Source organism: Brienomyrus brachyistius, chromosome 20, assembly GCF_023856365.1.
Source record: "Brienomyrus brachyistius isolate T26 chromosome 20, BBRACH_0.4, whole genome shotgun sequence".
Lineage (NCBI taxonomy): Eukaryota > Metazoa > Chordata > Actinopteri > Osteoglossiformes > Mormyridae > Brienomyrus > Brienomyrus brachyistius.
Window position 1 is genome coordinate 13,150,086 of NC_064552.1, and position 18,801 is coordinate 13,168,886.

At 53.3% G+C, this 18,801-nt stretch overlaps 1 protein-coding gene across 1 annotated transcript in view; it reads right to left on the bottom strand.

Moving 5' to 3' along the window:
* Window positions 1-11,904, bottom strand: part of LOC125715351 (C-terminal-binding protein 2-like) — a 29,182-nt gene extending 17,278 nt beyond the window's left edge. Inside the window, 2 exon segments of the mRNA XM_048986721.1 lie at window positions 10,861-11,501; window positions 11,503-11,904. Coding sequence (XP_048842678.1) covers window positions 10,861-11,501; window positions 11,503-11,816 — 955 coding nt within the window. The 5' untranslated portion in view covers window positions 11,817-11,904.
* Window positions 11,905-18,801: the final 6,897 nt, after the last annotated feature.

The following is an 18,801-nucleotide window of genomic DNA, read 5'->3' on the forward strand; positions in this document are numbered from 1 at the left end:
TCAAACTACACGTTTAAAATCAATGAATTACATCATCTAAACTGTTCCACTAAACGTGCTTTTACATGTCAAATAAATCTGGGAAAGGATGGACAGGAGGAGGAAGATAAAAGGTCATCTTAGTGGCACCAATCACAGTGAGGCCCAGTAATACAAGATACGTCTCAGCCAGGAGAAGGGACAGCAGAGAAACACCAGTCAGCACTCCTGGTGAGGTCCGCTCCCCCCCGGGCATGAGTATCTGAGTGAAGGGAACTTCAAAACCACGCCACAAAGAGCCGTTTGGCCCCAGACTCGCGAGACAAGATGGGATTCGGCCCCCACAAAGCCCGTTTATCAGAGATGCCTTCAAAGGCGTCGGTAACACGCCACGCGCCAAGAAAAGCAGACACTGTTATTCCTTGAAGTCTTGAAGCGCTGGAGAGCTTTTCTGCAAAGATACGGCAGCTTTTCAAAAGTCTGGGGAGTTCTCGTTATCTCGCCCCCCTCTGCCCGGCACTGCCGAGCGCCGCTGGACCAGTCCCAGCAGGGTACGGTGCCCCAGCAGACGGTAAGAGTGTGGAAACGGAAGGAAGGAAGGCTGGAATGCTTTCCAGAGCAGCGATGGAAACCTCTGTAACGACCGCCGGAGACATTCCCACGGTGACTCGACCGGAGACCACAATCACCGGAGCGGGGGGAGGGGGGGGGCACTATACCACGCCATCGACGACTGCCTCCGGTTGCCTGGCAACCGCTAAACCAGCCCGGACACTGTTTTGGGTGGCTGGACCGTCAACGACCTCCACGCCAGGGAAGCGGCCGACATTCAGCATGCGACAGAGAGAGCGAGAGAGAGAGAGAAAGAGAGCGAGAGAGCTAGCAGCTGGGGGGTTTATTGATAGCGCAGCTGCAGGCGGGACGATAAGAATGAGAGGAGAGAGACAACTTTGCAGGCACAGACACACACACACACACACACACACATGCGCTGGGGGCTGTGGTGGAAGGTATGAGTCAGGGGTGTGGTAATGAGCCCCCCCGTCCAAACCCCTACCCCCCAACCTCACAGCACACAATAGCTGCTTGTCGTCCCCCCCTGTTGGCACCCCATGCCTGTCAGGACCCAGCTGCTCGTCACCCCAGCAACTCTGAGGCCACGACCACTGGCACAGCCCCCACCTCACTCCCCTCACCCACCCTCCCTCCCCCCCCCGTAAAACTCCCGGGTGAGGCCCCCGCATCAGGCTGAGACAAAGCGTGCTGTGGACACAAACACCACAGCTAATTCCTATTAATCTCTGCGGCCAGTGGGGTGGGGGTGAAATAAAATAAAGAGAGGATGAAAAAATTGGCACAGACAGAGGACGCACTGTAGGGAGAAGGTATATTATGAGGTATACACACACACACACACACACACCACACACACAAAACACACACACACAGTAGGGAGGGTGGGAGAGTAAGGAAAAGAAAAAGAAAAATCCGGTATCAGCCCCCCTCCACCCCAAACCCCACTTTATTAGAGAAGCATAGGAGAAAAACAGGAAACGTGCTGCTTGCCTGGAAAATGTGGTCTCCACATTCTTCTGATTAAGAGTCACACGTGGAAGCCAAAGCGGGTGGGATGACGCTCGCGAGCTTGTCCTGGGGCACCCCCACCCGCCCACCCCTCTCGTTCCCCTCTCTGTCTCTCCCACCCCCCACTCTGTCGCTGTATCCTCAGTTGCACTACAACCCAGAATGCCCCCCTGTCAAAAGGGAGAGAGGGTGCTCACCCCCCTCCCCCCCCCCCACGTTAAAATAAAACAGGTGGTCTATCAGCTCAGGAGCTGGCCTTTGTTCTTCATCTTGAAGGTTTGAAATCCCGAGGTTGAGAAGCCCCACAGTCCTTCACCACCCCCCCCCCAGTTCCCCCCCAACCCACACCCCCCCCGAGCGGGGGTCTCTGTCTCTGCCCCGAAACACGTGGGCAAACTGACGCCGGAACGGCGACGGGCGCCTGTCACACACTGATGCTATCGGCAGCGGTCATCGTGAACGGACGGCGAATTCCCACGATGCCGGGCAGCCTCCATGCGCGCTGCTATTCCCGAGAAGCTGGAACACTGCACTCCGGGCTCGAATGAGCCGATCGTTTCGCTCATCACTTTTTTAACTCTCGTTTTTTTGCCTCCCCTCTCTCTCTCTCTCTCTCTCTCTCCCTCCCTTTTTTTTATTGTTTTATTTGCAATCTGGCCTGCACAGCATTTTAAGAACGCTGCCCTCCCTTACCATTTTCACTCCATCACTCTCTCTCTCTCCCTCTCTCTCTCTTTCTCTCTCGACCACTCCCTCCAGAACCAAACACTGCCATCCCGTATTTTTGCAGTTATCACGCTGAGGTGGGGAGGGGGGGGGTACAAACGACACATTTCCCAGCAGAATGTGACGCTGTCCGTGCCACCAACACAGAAGAGTCGGCATGGTTCCCCCCAAATGATTCCGCACCCCCCGCCATTTACCCTAACATGGCATCGGGGAGACCATGGAAGTCCAAAACAAACGTAGACTCACCTCCCTCATCGGGCCCCAAGGGTCCCGTCCTCAACCCCCCTGTGCCCGGGCCTCACTGCCCCAAAACTTCCCAAAGTGCTCTTCCTGTATCCGATTAAAAGAGCCGTGGACAGCCGGCACTCCAACAGATCCTTTATCCGTCTTCCCGCCCCGCTCCGTTACCCACGCTGCTTTGCCCTGCCGCCAGTCCCACACCTGCTGTACGGCCGCCCTCATCAAGCGACACACAGACCCGCCCCTCTCGGCTTCGCCTGCGGATGCTTTTCCCCACATGACCCAAGAGGACGCCGGATATAGGATGGAAGGAACGATGACGAGCTATCCGGGAAACCCCGGGGTGTGTGAATCTGGGCCGACGGGAATCCTGAAGCTGACATTCCACACCGCGGACACACGCTTCCGTCACGCAGCGGCACAGTCTGTCAAATCCAGTGTGAGGAACAGGCTTGTGTCCGGCTGAGACATTCAGGGTATTTCTGACTCCATGACAAATCGATGTGCAGCTGATCAGCGCAAGGCGACACTCACAGCTGTTATTAAGGTTCAGGTCATCACTTGCAAATGTTACCCATTTGACTCATTTCACATCTATGTTACATTTTTACATTTATTATTATAATTAGTTATATTTAGCAGACACATTTAGCCAAAGTGACATACGATTCAAAAGTCAGACAGTCCCTGAAGCAGTTTGGGGTTATAGGTCTTGCTCAGGCAAAATTGCTCTGCTAAATGAGGGATTTGAACCAATAACCTACTGATCATTGGCAAAATCTACTAATCCACTGAGCCAGACAGCATCTCATTTTACAGTGAGAGCTACTTTTATATAGAAAATGCTCTGACAAGGTACTGAATTGTGACGATATATTTTTTTCAGCTGGGGGCTTGGGTGGGGGACAGAAATATATGGCTTAGCAGTTGGTGACCATTGGTCTGTAACTTTCTAAAAGGTATGACAGCTGGGGCCTGACCTGGGTGGCCTTAGGGTTCAAAGTCTGTGTCCTCAATCACCCCGTTGCCAGCTGCCCTGAGAGACGGCCGCCTCATGCATCCTTTCAGGGACCGCCAACTCAGGTTCCTCGCAAAGTGTTTAAACATATTTGAGGAGGCAGGAGCGTCACTGCTGTGCCCGTCCCGGCAGGTCACATGACAAGCCCTCAGAAGCCCCCCCTTGTCAGCAGCAGCGCGGCAGGACCATTAACCGAAACATTAGCCTGTCTGAAGTCTATCGATGAAGACCTGCTCAAACCGTACCTTACTGAGCAGGTATGAGGGCTTTTAATGTCCCCCCAGGGCCCCCCCCCATTTGCCCACAGGAAGCACCCGCCATCCCAGGCCCTCTGTGGGGGTATGGAACGGGTGTTCTGATGGATGTGCCAACCAACACGGTGCCAACCAACCCCTTCTCAACGTCAAAAAAGGCAACGTCGAAGATCAACAGGATGTTTCTGAACAAGCAGGGGGTTAGTCTTTCCCCCATCAACTGTCTATCTAGCCGCCCCCAGCTGCAGCCCCCCCACACGAGCCCCACTGGGATGCACCTGCGTTAGCGGCCGCCAGCACAAACAGACTCTCAGGACATATTTACCCAGAATCCTTCACAGGCCCGATAATGGCACCAAATCGATACTGACTCACAGCTTTGTTTGCTTTACACCCCACTCTTCATCCCTTTTTCTTGTCTAGTGAGGAGGGGGGGCAGCAGACAGAGGTCTCCCAACTGTAAACATCAAATGGAAAAACCACAAGAACGGCCAGTGAGGAGCACAGTGGCCCCGCACGAGTGGCCAGGAACTGCACTGAGGTTGCGTTGATGTCGTTAAATGATGCTTAGCCCCCCTTGGACACCTCCCATAGAGCACCCCCCCTCCCCCCATGCACACCCCCATTGGTACCAGTGACATCACCGGTCACCTCAGGGTGTGGTACATTTTGGCTGCACTATTGCCACAAATCACAGTCTGGACAAAGTCCACCTTGACGCAACCAATACCCCCCACCCCCCCGTCCCCCCAACAATGGTCTCAAAGGAAAAAAAAGAGAGAGAGGGAGAGTGTGGAAAGAAAGAAAAACAACAGCACAGCTGCAGGTGGTCCCCAGATGTGGGGTCTCCCAGATGGTGGGGGGGCCAGTCACACAGAGAGACGCACACACACACACACACACACACACACACCAGCCTGACATCAGCCATCTGGCCACACAGAGGAAGTGGAATATGACAGCAACCCCCCCCCCCCCCCATCGGGAGCAACAGTGGGCATGGTACCGATTTACAACCCCCACCCCCCACCCCTCCGGCCCCATCAGCCTGTCACACGGCAGTTAGTCCCAGCACACATGACACAGCTGGGCTCCTTTACGACGAGCACGACAGGCACACAAAGATGGGCCAGACTGACACTGGGTGCTAACCGCCTTTACAGCTGTCTCCCCGCACACACTGACTAACAGAAGTCAACGCTGACCCCCATAAACAAACCGCAGCCCAATAGCTCCCAGCCTCCCAGCCCTGATGGGAGAGCATGGAGAAGGTGGCAGGGTCCAAGGTGAGCCAGGCACTCAGGTCGCAGAATAAGCAACCAAGACCGACAGCCATTCATCGCTCTGCACCGTGGCTTTGTGCTAAAGCCTATTCCGATTCTACTCCAGGAACACAGCATTCCTATCTCCTCATTTAAAGACTCTGGCAGCTACAGAGGGTGAGGGAGGGGGGCGCTAATTGGTTTGACAATTAAATGTCTCGAGAAAACCATGCGCAGGACATCCTGTGCGAGAGGCAGTGACTGTACCCCAGCGATCGGTCTGTGCTCTGGCTGGGAAGGGGCTGTCCTCGGACACTGCGTCTCTGGCTCATTCTGAGCTGGCAGTCAGCTCAGAAAGCAGGAAAGAACCGGAAAAAAAATCATCTTAAATTCAAAGCAACCTTTAAACCTCCAAGTTTATAACTGCAGAACCAGGGCAGTGCCGAACTGAAACAGACACCATAGCTTATGTTCTGCAAACGATTAATTATCAGCACTATTAAAGTCAGCAAGCTCCTTTTTTTCTGCCTCACAAAATAAACATCGACGTTACAGAACACAGGGGAGGCCGTTTGCGCCGAAACGCCCTTCCGTTCGGCTTACAAGCAGCTCCAAGTTAGCATAGCCACTCTGGTGGGCTAAACTGCCATCCAGCGGGTTTCCGTTTTCAGTGGATAAATAATTCAGGGTGACCTGCCCAACAGGAGGAGCTGGAGACAAAAGGGAAACGGGCAGTTGCGAGGGCAGAACGGGTCCTCACTCTCTCTCTCTCTCTCTCTCTCTCGCTGGCTTCTCCATGATGGCGGGGCGAGAAGAAAAGAGGCACAGCTGTTTCGGGCCTTTTCATTACGGAAGCACTACACCACCCACCCCACCTCCAGCCCCCACTGGCCTCCATCTGCATATAAGGCTCCCATTGTTAAGTGTGTTGGGGGGGGGGGGGAGTACTGGCAGATGTACCACCACAGACTGCCACAAGCGTGCACTCCCCCCCTTTAGGGTGACCATAATCTGCCTGTGCCGAACACGGCCACGGGGCAGCGGAGCTGGAGAGGAAACTGGAGCCAGCGGGCTGCCTGATGGGGGGGACCCGAGCCGTATGCCAGCGTGCGCTGTATGCTAATGAAGGGCAAGCACACAAAAGAGGTGCTCCGGGGTTAAACGGTCCAACAGCACAACCCCACACAATCCCCAGTGCACTTGGAAAAAAGCTGCTAGATCCACAAGCTGAACTCACCACCTGATAGGCTCAACTACAACCCCCAAGTAGTTTTTTTTGGGAGCCCTATCCATTGATTATAGCCCCCCCCCCCTCCCCCACCATCCACCAGGGATTTGGCAGTAAAATACTGGAAATATATACATGCAGAACACTACAGAGAAAATATTACTGTAAAAATATCATTACTACAGTAAATGGATTTCTTAGTACCCAATAAAGACCTTTAAACAAGGGCTGCCCAAGTTCCTTAGAAAATGCTGGACAAGCTTCCCGGATGAACACCCCAGGGAATGGCACTAGATGGCAGCTGGTGGAGCTGTGCTGCTGGGGAGCAAGTGCCTCCCGGGGTCACCGTGTCCTGGGTGCTGTACGGAAGTGTCTAAACACATGTGGCAGGTGAGCACGTAGCCCACAGAAGACTCGGGCGGAAAAGGTTGCCCACAAAGTAAAACCCCACCAGACACCACATTCAGTCTCATAAGTCTAAGGAGTGGTTCCTCCCCACTGAGCCATTAACCACAGTCATCAGCACTACATCCAGCGGTCTGACAGCCCCCCTCCAAGCCCAAGGCTGTCCCGGCATAAATCACACAGTCCACCACGCAAAACCACCGACCTGAGCTCTACAACCTCACCAACTCATCATCTACAAACACACCAATGCTGTGGGACATGGCAGCCTCCCCCCCAGATCACATGACACTGACCTGCACTGTTCCCCACATGGCTAACTGACAATTCCATGGCCAATCCGAGCTGCCTTCCTCTACGGCGCCAAAGGACTGAGGCCAAGGCTGCCCACCCCGCTGTTTAACAGCACGGCAAACAAGCCGCTTATGGAGTTATCCAACCAGGCGCAAGCAGCAGGAGCCTGTGCCCTCCTATCTCCTCTCCTCAAGCCGAGCGCAGCAACTCACAATACTCATGACATAAACGTGACCAGAAAAATCCTATTTAAGGATTTCCAGAAAATCTTAGAAATCCAGTAGGCATTATAATAAAATCGTTCCCCGGGCGATATTTGTGTGTGTGTGTTACCACTGAGTTTAATAAAATGGTATAATCGGGATACAATTCAATTCCGATTTTCTCCACACACACATCCGAAGCTTCTCTTTTTTAACAAAGCACTCGTGTAGGTAATACGAACTCAAAGGCAATTTCCACAGGTCCCCACTTCAGCCAAACCTTTCTGTTACTTAAACGGGAAGATAATCTTACCGTGATTACGGCCAAAACCCCCAGTTGCCTGGCAACTCACAATTAAGGAGTACGCGTTCGAATCACTTTTGCAGGCTGGGCCGTTATCAAGGGGGGAAACTGCTGAAGCAACAAATGTCGGCTACATGCAAATGAGTCCGTCGTGCTGAGAGGATGTTTCAACTTGAGGAAGTCGTTGGGAGAGACCTTGACGATGTACTGCAGTTTCACAGTTAGCCAGGACGAGAATGGAGTGTAGAGAAAAAACACAGACCGTGTCAAACATTGGGGCAGATTTCCAACCACTACCCCCACACCCTACCCCAACAGCACTAACAATGTCACCGGAACATGATGAAGGGATCGGTGGGAGGGCGTGGAGGAGACATGGTTTAATTAAATCCGACACCGCTTGCTTAGACCAAGAGAGAGACACGTGAACCAATTAGAGTTCCAGATGGATCTGCAGCGCACAGGCAGGGAAAGCTCAGCGTGTCATGCCTGGATTAAGGCTCGCTGCTCTGAGGAACGGTACCGGATTAGGATACGCTCCATTCGCGTCAGCACAACGTACAGGCAACAATCCACCAAACGTGACTGGTGAACTAGGGCAGTCTACCTTGCGCACATAGCCACTGTGTCCATAACTATTTGAAGGTGATAATGAAGTATTTGTCTTCTACCAACTCAGGGCACTGTGATTCCAGCCCGTCGAAGAATGATGCAATACAGAAACACGAGGACATACAGGGTTGGGGGCAATGTCTAAGTGGGCGGTATCCGAGAGACTTATCATAAAACATGAGAAACCCTCTCCAATCATGGTACAGATGACTTTCAACAACTGTCTGCTACAGTAAGAAACTGGGCTCTAACTAAGACGGCCCAAGCAAATGGCTCTGTGGTACTGCGGTTGGGTAGGGCTGCATCCTAGAACCAACCACTGCATTCTGCAAATTCCACAACTAGGTAAGGAATTCAGTAGAGCGTACGGTTGATGAGAGACCATCTGCACAGCTACACTTCTCCAACCTCACGCTACCACATCCGATTACCACTTCATAATGGACAACCACCCTTCTCTCTCTGTCTTTCGTTTTTGTTGCAAACATGGACCAGCCAATAGAGAAATGTTGAAGACAAGTCAAGTCCACCCAACCCAAGAGCACAACCAAGGCATTTCAGACAAAGGGGGATTTATCCAAGCAGGGGGAAATGACCCCAAACTATCACATCCAAGAAAAGTACAGTAGGCAGTGGACTGCTCTGAAGCACGCAGACATCAGCCAACAGCAGCACTGCTCATCAAGATGCCAGGGTCGCTAAGCATCAAAACAACTACAAACGCTATGCGTAAAGGTCAGATTCTGACCGTCCATTCATTTGTCAGTGACACCGCTCATGAAATAAATATCCGACAACCTGTCTTCGACAGTAACCCTACACACTTGTATTAAATGGAATAAATTTTTAACAGAAGATGAACCAGTTCAGAGAAGAGCAGTGTAAGGAATTTAACACCTTTGCAGCATCAATGGCCAAAAGCGGAATGCTTTCAGGACGTGGGCGTGTTCTGGCAGCCAGTGGCGCCTCTTTGCAGTCATGCACGTCACATGACCCTTTGTTGTGATTAACAAGACGGAGAGCAGGGCTCAGAGGAAGTCCTGACATCGATGAGTTGTTCCTGGAACATCACAGAAAATGACACCGAGGATCCTCCATTAGCCACTGACAAACAGACCGTCAGGGCTGAACAACCCTGCCCCCCACCCCGAGGACACAGACGTAAGCGTAGCCAAAAATAAAAAGGCCCCTCCCCACCCCCGGAGGAAGAAACAGCATTAAAGCTTTGCTCTGGCAAGTGACGAGCGGAACATCAATTAGCAAGGGTAAATCGACAGGATGTGAAACATCTGACCGAGTGACCGTGGGTCTTCTGCTTTCCCAGCCCCCCCCCTCCCCCAACGCATCTTCACTGATCACCTCCTTCACTTCCACACCCCACAAGCCACAGAAACTACCCTTCTTAACTGGAACCCACCCCTCTGCTCCTCCACTCAAAATCAGAATTCACTTTATTAGCCAGGAACAATTGCATGTACTAGGAATTTGTCCTGGCAGTATTAGTGCATATATTCACAGAAAACTCAGGATATAAGATATGAATGTGGAGAATTACATTCCAGAGAGGTTCTGGTATTGCGGGACCTGTGAATCCCGATGGGTGGGACTCTCTCACACCGTGAGCTTGAGCATCTCTTTTCTCAAACATGGTACCCCGCAGATTCTGGCAGAACATTTTACACTGTCAAGATGGGCGTCTGCACAGAATGGGCCAGATCTCTGATGTCATTCTTGAAAAAAACATATATGGTCATTCTTAAACGAGGGGAATGACCATTCAGAAATCACACAAGCCTCAAACCAAACTCCCGAGTACTAAAAACCACTGTTTAAATAGTATGAGAGTTAAAATAAACATATACATAAATGCGTACAAGACCTACACGTTGCCTGAGATTTCATCTGTTTATTCACCATGCGGTACAAGAAGCAGGATGGAGTCAAAAGTGAAAATCCCGCTCTCTGTGTACTCACTAGTGTTCAAATGACCGTTCTCTAAATAGCCGAGTTAAACTTCTAGCGAACGTGCATTAACCTTGTAGCACTACAAACTCACAGTCAGAGTATAGGAATCCTCAACAGCTACAAGCAGGATTCCCAGGTACTGGCCGGAGGGTGCACGTTTAACTTTTCCTTCTACCCAACACACTTAAGCACTAGCCAGCACTCAGCTGAGAAATATTTTTGTAACTGAATAAATTCCGCCCATCCTCCGCAGTACTGATGGTGTGAAATTCTGGAGAAGAAAAAACAACCTTCCCATTACACTGATCCGCGGTACACAGGATTGGGAAGCTGGAGAAGAACCTGGCTGCAGTGGCATCATTTAAAGAGAGCAGAGAAAGAAACCACAGGGAATTAAAATAGTCAATAGTTTTCCCCCCCGAGGTGCAGAATCAGAAGTACGGTCTAAACTTTAAGCGTTACAGAGACGCACAGGATCTTGCGCACCAGGTAACGACTACTGTGTGTGCAGACTAACATTTAAAAATACCCAGAAAACAAACACTACGGTGGATCAGTATCCCCGATTGCCTGAGGTGTGTGTCTGTTTGCTTCAGTCGGGATCAAAAGAAGATCCTTTCGACATTTAGAAAGTGGAGCTACCGAACACTTAACTATCTAGCTAGCGTTTCGAAAGCTAACATGCCGATAAAATGGCTCCAAAACACCCCCCCCCCACGATTCCCCGAAAGGTACTACCTCAGCGGGACAAGCTAAAAGCACCACACGGGAACGCGACATTACTTGTATCTGGCGATGCCATGGTGGAGACGATTACAGGAGGGCCGGTGCGGCGGCTCAGCTTGGGGTTGTTGGGATTGTTAAGGCTCTGACCCTGTAGCGTAGCACCAGAGCCTGTGGCGTTAGCGACGGCGCCGGCCCCGGGGGCGGGTACCAGGGTGTTCTCCGTCGGCATGGTGCCCTTGCGCAAGTGCTGCGGGGTCGGGTTGGGGAACTGCGTGGGCAGGACATGCGACAGGCCTGGGGCCCTCTTCAGCAGCTCCATGGGCACCGTGTACGTGGTGGAATAAGCCTTGGGAGCGGCAGGCATCGACAGTTGCTGCTGCCCTGGCCCAGTCAGGTTGGACATAGTGAGGCCAGTATGGGAGTTATAAGTGGGCAGTGGCCGTGGCTGGCCCATCGCCATGCCGGCAAATGCCCCGGGGGTGATGGGGTAGCTGCCGAGGAGGTGCTGAGACGGAGCACTGCTGGGCCTCCTGCCCACGACGTCGCCGATCCGGTGGGGGACCGACGGCAAGGCACCGAGCGGCTGCTGCGGAACATGGTGGCCATCCACGAGGGGAAGGCCGGACTGCTGCAGGTACACATCGCCGCGGTGACTGAAGCTGTTGGAGCGGCCACGCAGGACACGCTGCTGCACCCCCAGGGGGGTTCAGCTGCTCCGCCTTCAGCCCAAGCACCAGCCGAGACAGCACGCGGGCCTGGCCCAGGTTGGGCGACAGGGAGCGCACGTCGTGGTCCTCCATGATGGTCATCATCGCAGGCGAGTCGAACCCATGCTGCAGCAGGAGAGTGACGGTGCTGTCCGCCAGGCCCTCGGCACGCAACCATGCCAGGAACTCAGGGTCCACGGGCCTCTTGTGGTCTAGTGTGGTTTGCGGGTGCTGCAGGGGGAGCCCGGCGGCCAGCGAGATGTCGGCAGGGGGCAGCCGCCAAGCTGGGGTCGTAGGCAGGATCATAGGGCAGCCTCTGAGTTGCCACTGGGGTGTAGGTGGAAGGATTTTCAGGTCGAAGAACCATGCCGCGGGCGCCGTCTATCACCTGAGCTGTCGGGTCCACCACAAGGCTGGTGGCTGACGTCTGGCGCGTGTCCAGGGGGCGCCCGGCAACATCATTGTAGAGTGGGCGGGCAGCGAGGGCAGACGGCTCCGGGCCGTACCGGGGAAGAGGCGGCTCTGCCCCGTAGCGAGCCACAGCTGGATCGCCACCTCGCATTCTGTCTGCCAACATCCTGCCTGTGACAGGATCCCTGTAATAGTGGCTGAGCTCGTGAGTCAGAGGAGGAGCGGGAGGAGCCAGAGGGGGGTGGAGGAGGAGGCGGAGCGGGGAAACCGGGGGTAGGAACGGTGCCGCTAGCATGTCCTTGATCCCACGTGGGCTGGCCCCCACCTGTCATCCCATAATGCGACGCCGGTCCGTTAAGAGGTTGCTGCTCCGCCCTAAAAATGCCACGAGGGGCAATGGGCGGCTGGCCGGCCAGGGTGGGGTCCTTCTGGTAGTAATCCTGGGAAGGCAAGGAGGCGCCTTCAGCTAATGCCTGTCTCTGGTACCAGCCGCTCCCACTGGCCGCCGCGTTCGTCCCGGCCGACTGCTGGTCCAGACCGTCCATGCAGCTGGTACCATAAGGAACATCCTGTGCCTGACGGGCATCTTGCTTCAGGCCCAGCTCAGGCAGGCCCGCTTCCGGGGGATTAGTGGCAGGGGGCAGCCCGTACCAAGCCTGCCCATCCCCCCCATACACCCCTGCGCTCTGTCGCCCCATAATCGCAGTTTGCCGCCGGCGGATAGTCTACCAGTCCCCGGCAACCTTGCCGTGCCAGCGCGGCGAGTCCCACCTCCGCGAGGAAGCGACACTCAAGTGCCTGTAGATGCACACTGCCCGACAAATGCAGGTTTAAAGGAGGAGGGGGGAGGGCAAAATTATGTGGTGGGGGTGGGTGTTTTCTTTCAAGTCTTCAGTTACACCTCCTTTAAAAGAACTGGAGCCAGGGGGGAAAATAAGGTATCGTTTCACCTTATCTACAGTTGCCCCCCCCCCCTCCCGGCCCCACCCCTCCAGAGGTCGAGCTATCAGGTAGCAGCACGTAACCAGCCAAATGTTCAATAATTCATCTTAGGAAAGTGTATTTGGTGATGATACGAGACGCCATGCACAAATATGCACGGAGACAGACAGCCGAGATAATTCTGTGAAATTACCACAGCACGTAGCCAGTGACGACGTCTGTGGTTCTGCGAAGTTTGTGAAAGAATAAAATGGAGGAGAAAAGGTCTGGCGGGGGGGGGTGGGGGCATGCTAATCTGTGGGGTTGATCCTGACCTACTCTGGGTCCAGAAATTGCCATATGGGATTACAGTCCAAATAAAACCTGCTTAACTCCACCCCCCCCGCCCAACCCCATGACATCACCTGAACCAGATATAGCTCATCGCTAATGCTGTTTCTCATCTGACAAGAAACACACCTCTCTGTCCTCTCTGGAGACCAATTTTTCATCATTTTTGATCTGTCACTCAAGTTCGGTACAGTACTGGGGGGCGGGGAGCCAGAATTGAACTGTGGATCGAAGGTTAACAAGTATCGTCCCACTGACATGATAACTCCTGAAAATCAGATATTTTCTGGTAGGTGTTAGTGGAGGAGTAGGCAGCCATCATTAACCTGAGCAAAAGCTCTCTGTAGACCTTGATAAATCTACAAGTAGGAGCCCCCACATGGAGAAGAGCTGTGTGTTAAATGTAAATCTGTGAAAGCCCGGCACTAATCCACTGAGCCAGCAGCGGGAAAATCCATGAGGCAGGTGCAAACAGGTCAGCCCTACACTGTACCTCCACAATACACCCAGGAGAGAGGGATATGTGCTGGGGGATATGTGGAGATGGCAGAGATTGATAGCGTGATCCTCGACGACGCAGTAAAGAATGGATGAAACGGATGGAATGGCTTTAGAGAGTCTTCGGGGTGAAGGGGCTTCTGGGAAACGGGCGCCACACGCGGGGCAATTCACATATATAAACGCAGAAATGGTGGCACGGTGAACACAGATCTATGGTGAGGGGTGCTTAGCAAAGGCTGCCTAGCGGCCAGCGGAAGCGGAAGGTACCATTCAAATGGGGGGGGAGAGGAGAGAGGCAGGTCAAAAAAGAGTGAAAGGGGTGGGTCCAAAGATACTGTCCCGACAGTGTCCAAACCATCCCATTCCATCTGAGGCAACCCCTGAACCCAGCAGGCTTAAGCAAAGCTAGACAGGTAAAAGATGCACAGCGTTCATCACCCTACGAACCTTGGTCTTCCTTGCACGGCCTCCTGCGATCCCTCGCGCCAAACAGGACGAGGTCTTCTGGTACCAAACTGAGCGCCGAAGTGGGAGCTCAGGCGTATTTATTGCACTCCGAAATCCCCAAAGGAAAAAAAAATAATCTGGAAAAAGTCAAGTTTGAAAATGGACGATGCTGAAGAGGGTGCAGGCTGATTTACTTCTGCGGGACGCCCCTTGACGAGGCCTTCGCATTCAGAGGTTTAGCGTTCGGCGGACTGCCCCGTCTCCGTGCGCTCCGACAGTCACAGTCAAAAAAAGACTTTTAATTAGGGTGTCACATCACTGCAGAAACAGGCAGCAGAGATCGCTGGTTTTAAAAGGCCCGCACACTGATGTCATTCACATTCATGCTCGCTGCCAGAGCTTTAATAATGCATTTGAGGCAGGGCGCGCAGGAGCCGACAGAAAACTCCGCAGGGCGGCCTGTGTCACCGCTTTTAAACGGATCGTGCACGGCCATATTCCCGAGTCAGCACCAGTCCCGCCCCCCTGGTACCAGCTTGATTAGACAAGTCTAATGAAGGAATACAGGGCTTTGAAATGCATGCTGACTAGCATGGATGTACTGGAACAGGCCGTTTAACCAGACTGTACGATGGGCAAACCAGCCGGTGACTGAGAATGTCATTTTATATAGTGGCATTTCTAGTATAATTGCTTTAAATCGCTTAACAAAGACTTTGAATCCACGGCCGTTGGAAGCACAGAGTTTTCCATTCACTAGTGATCCCGGAAGATGGTAAATCCGGGAAAAGCAGCTGTCCGACACACTGGTATTCCAGAGCTCTGCGGGATATTCCACAAAGCGCTCAGCTCGTCTTCATGCCGAGATCCGGCACAAACAGGCATGTGGGATGGACTGGCATCTCCTCAAAGTTCAGGATAAGTGGGGAGAGAGGCGGGAGGGGCGATGCAAACCCATGGCTACTGTAAGATTCGCTTGCCATTGGCATCTTATGCGGGTTCAAAAAGAACCACAGCGACGTTTACATTGAGCTCAGTCACAGGTGCACATGCCCTCTCATTAAACCCTGAGCATGTTCCAAACTGCCGGTCCGCCCTCCTCTTTCTGGTCCGGACCATGCAGGCACAATCCTGAGCAGCATCAAATCAGCTCGAATTCACGTCGGGGGAAAGTAGTTTTAGGCAAAAAAAAAAAAAAAAAAGTGGTCCAAAAGAAGTCTTCTGCAGTTCCTTTTTCACATCGCTTGTCGGTCTCGCCCTCGGACAGTGTTCTCACCGTGCGCCGATTAACTCGTTTCTCCCTATTTATCGATTGCGGTGGCAGGCTGATGCCCAGCCAGGCGGCATGATGCATAACGGCTGCGGTTTTTGTTGCTACGGCGCGGCGTGACAAGCGCAGGGCGCTGGCAGGACCTCCTATAAGCCGGAGCGAGGTCCAAAAACAAGACGAGTCACACTGCGGTGGGCGGGCGGGCGGGTAGGGTCCGGCAGGGGGGGGGCAGAGGACAGGGCAGGCATTTCCCCAGCCCTCAAATAAGCTTGAATCTGCACAAAACGGCACTTTAGATCACAGTGAGCAACACCAAGCCCTGGAGCAGAGTCAGCAGCACGGCTGGAGGCGGGGCCATGCTGAGACACAGATGGGGAGACAGATGGGTAGGGGAAGGGAAAGAGGACAAAAAAAAACTGCCCTGCAATAACATTCAGAGATACTATGGCCAAAGTTAAAGGAGCCAGCGGGACAGGGGCGGGGTCACAGGGGCCAGCTTGGAAGTTGATTGGCCCCTGGAGTGCCCCCTCTCCTGTCACTCACCGATTAAAAACATGCCATTGGCTAATGACAAGGTTGGCCCCTGTGTATGAATTATGGGGAAAACTCCGGGCCCAGGTGCTAGGACTGACTATTCAGGGGATCCGGTCACCTTTCATTCCCAATTAGTGACAATAACCCCGCATCTCTGGGGCACTACCGACACAAGGGGTTAATGGAGACCCCGGGGTGAGCCAGAGGGCAGGGCAAACGCAAAGCACACAAGAGGACCAAAGTCAAGACCTTTTCACCTCAGGGGTAAAAGGGCATTCAATGAAGCAGGCCATGAGATTGCGGTTTTGATACAATAGCAGGCACTTAATCAAACCCCCCCCCATTCCCCCAGCAGGCTCTGGGTCTCCCCCAAACCAGCACTCCAACCAGGAAGACACCAGTATGGAGAGGAGCCATTTCCAGAGGAACTCCGTAATGATAAACCGGACTCACTGGGTCACAGGACGACATGGAAGCCCTGTCATCTCATAAACGTGCGATACCACCTCAGGGGGAGCGAAAACAGCCGGTCCTGCGGGGCATGAACTCTGCCCAGCCACTCGTCATGTACGCTCTCTTCCCCTTGGCTCCACCCCCCTTCACCAGTTGCTCCATCTTAATTAAAAGATCAGAGAACCCCAGGAAAGGGAAGGGGAGATTGTTCCGGAACCTCATCATCAAAGGAAATTTTCAGCAGCTTAAATGTTTGTGAGCAGGCCGCTATGAGACAGCTCCCCCACCCGCCCACCCCCTCACATCCGCGGCAAGCTCAGAATCAGTGCTGATCAGTACCCGAGGTTGCTTTGAGTAAGATAACTAACAGCACTTAATAAAACAGTCAATCCCAACGCTGCTCCCAGTGCAAGGAGCCTCAAATTATGTTAAGTACATATCAAGTTGAAAGATTTAATGAAGACTGTCGTGCTGCGTTTCCATGGACACGGCGATATTCCGCATGTCAGAATCAATATCTAGATTCCCCACCGACGGCTTTCTACACTAAGCTGACACCAATCCTGCATTGTCTTCAAATAATATGGAGGCTGTTCCTTTGGAATGACATCCTCAATTCAATTATTTAAATTAGAATGAGAAATGGCTTTCTGCCTCTGGGTCCACTGGCAGTTGCTCTCGTAACTGGGTTTCCAGCTGCGGTCACGTTTGAAGGGAACATGACTGACAGCAAAGGTGAATGTTTGCAGTCGGGGGTGGAACACGTCACCACTCGGCTAGGCTCTGGAAGGCCCGAGCTTCTGCTCGACAGAAAAAAAAGTGGAGCTCATTACTTCAATGATGCCCGGGGGGGGGGTAAACTGTCATGTGGGGAAACCTGAGGAGGATCCAAGATGGCGTCAGAAGGGTCTGTTTTTAACGCCCCCGGTACAGCCTGACTTGACTTCATCTCAGAGAATACAAACACACAAACGTCCTAAAACCGGCGTTATCTGGGTGAACCTCGGGGACAGCACACCTCCTTTGTGGCTCACTTGGTGTTTCCCAGTCCGGTCCACAGGGACCCACATTTTTGGTAGATGTCTGTCTGGCAGGCAGCACCGGAGGGAGCAAAAACACGGAGTGGCCGTGGGTTCACAAGGACCGGACTGGGAAACACTACCCTACCCAGTTGATCGAAGTGACCACCAGGCTCTAAAGTGTTATCCAGCATCCTTATCCACTTCTGAAGACAGGCACAACCCCAGCACATCTTGCACAAACCGAAGGTAGCCCCCTCCTTCATTTTCATACATTAACCCAGGGGTCCACAACTATTTTTACCCATGGGCCAAATTCCATCAGCAACACAAAGGGAGGGGGGCATACTCCCGACAGCAGAATTTGGCAGCTGGGGGGGTGGAATCGATCGTGCAGATCAGATTTAATTGTAGCCCGGACCAGAGTCTGCCCATTGGAGACTACAGCATTAACGTCGCTGAGAAGCACAACCTTTCAGGAACGACTTACAGCATACCGTGGTAATCCGCCATCATCCGGGGAGTGACTGCCGATTGGGTGGGTGGGGGTGGGGGGGGCCTTTGGTGAGAGTTATGCTCAACATGACACCGGGATGTGAGGCAAAAAAAAAAAACAGATTAATAACCCAAGAAGAGCACAGCCCAGCGAACGTGTTCACCGTGTTATTTGGGGATGTAAACATCTGCAGACCCCCCCCCCCCTCATTCACATTCACAGCGGCGCATGCTGTCCTTGTTTTGCCTTTAACTCCACAAAACATGGGCGGGGCGGGGAGCCTGGTCGCTAGCGGCCACCGCTGCTGCCACGGCAACCGTGCGAGCAAGGGGCCAGAGAGAGGACAGCGTGCGGGATCAAAATGTGTCGGGGGGGGGTGGCGGTGAGGCGTGAACAGGGGGGTGTCGTGGAAGGGTCACCCCAGGACATACCCCTGCTCCTGACCGTGCGAATACAGTTCACGGTCAGGCTCAATTAAGGAGAAGCGGAGGAGGAGATTTAGTCGATGGATAAACTGGCGGAAATGAGGGGCCATGATTTCTTCTTAACGCCGACCAGACATGAGCTGGCGCCCCTCCTGCCAAGGCCGACCAGCAGATGGCATCCCTCGGCCCTGGAGACCCCGCGCCATGCTGTGGATCCAGGGAATCACACCCACTTCTGCCCCCCGCCGGTGTGACCGTATGGGCCTCTCTGATCATCCCGTCACCAAACAACAGCTCCCTAATAGCCAGGAGTAGATTTCAAACCAGCACAGGCACCTAAGACCTAAACCAGTAAAGCCAAGGCACACACACCACAGCAAAATGGAGGGTTTTCGGACATAAGCCCAAGCAGAAAACCTGGCGGCACGCAGACATGATCAAAGTGAAATCCCACCTTTTTTGG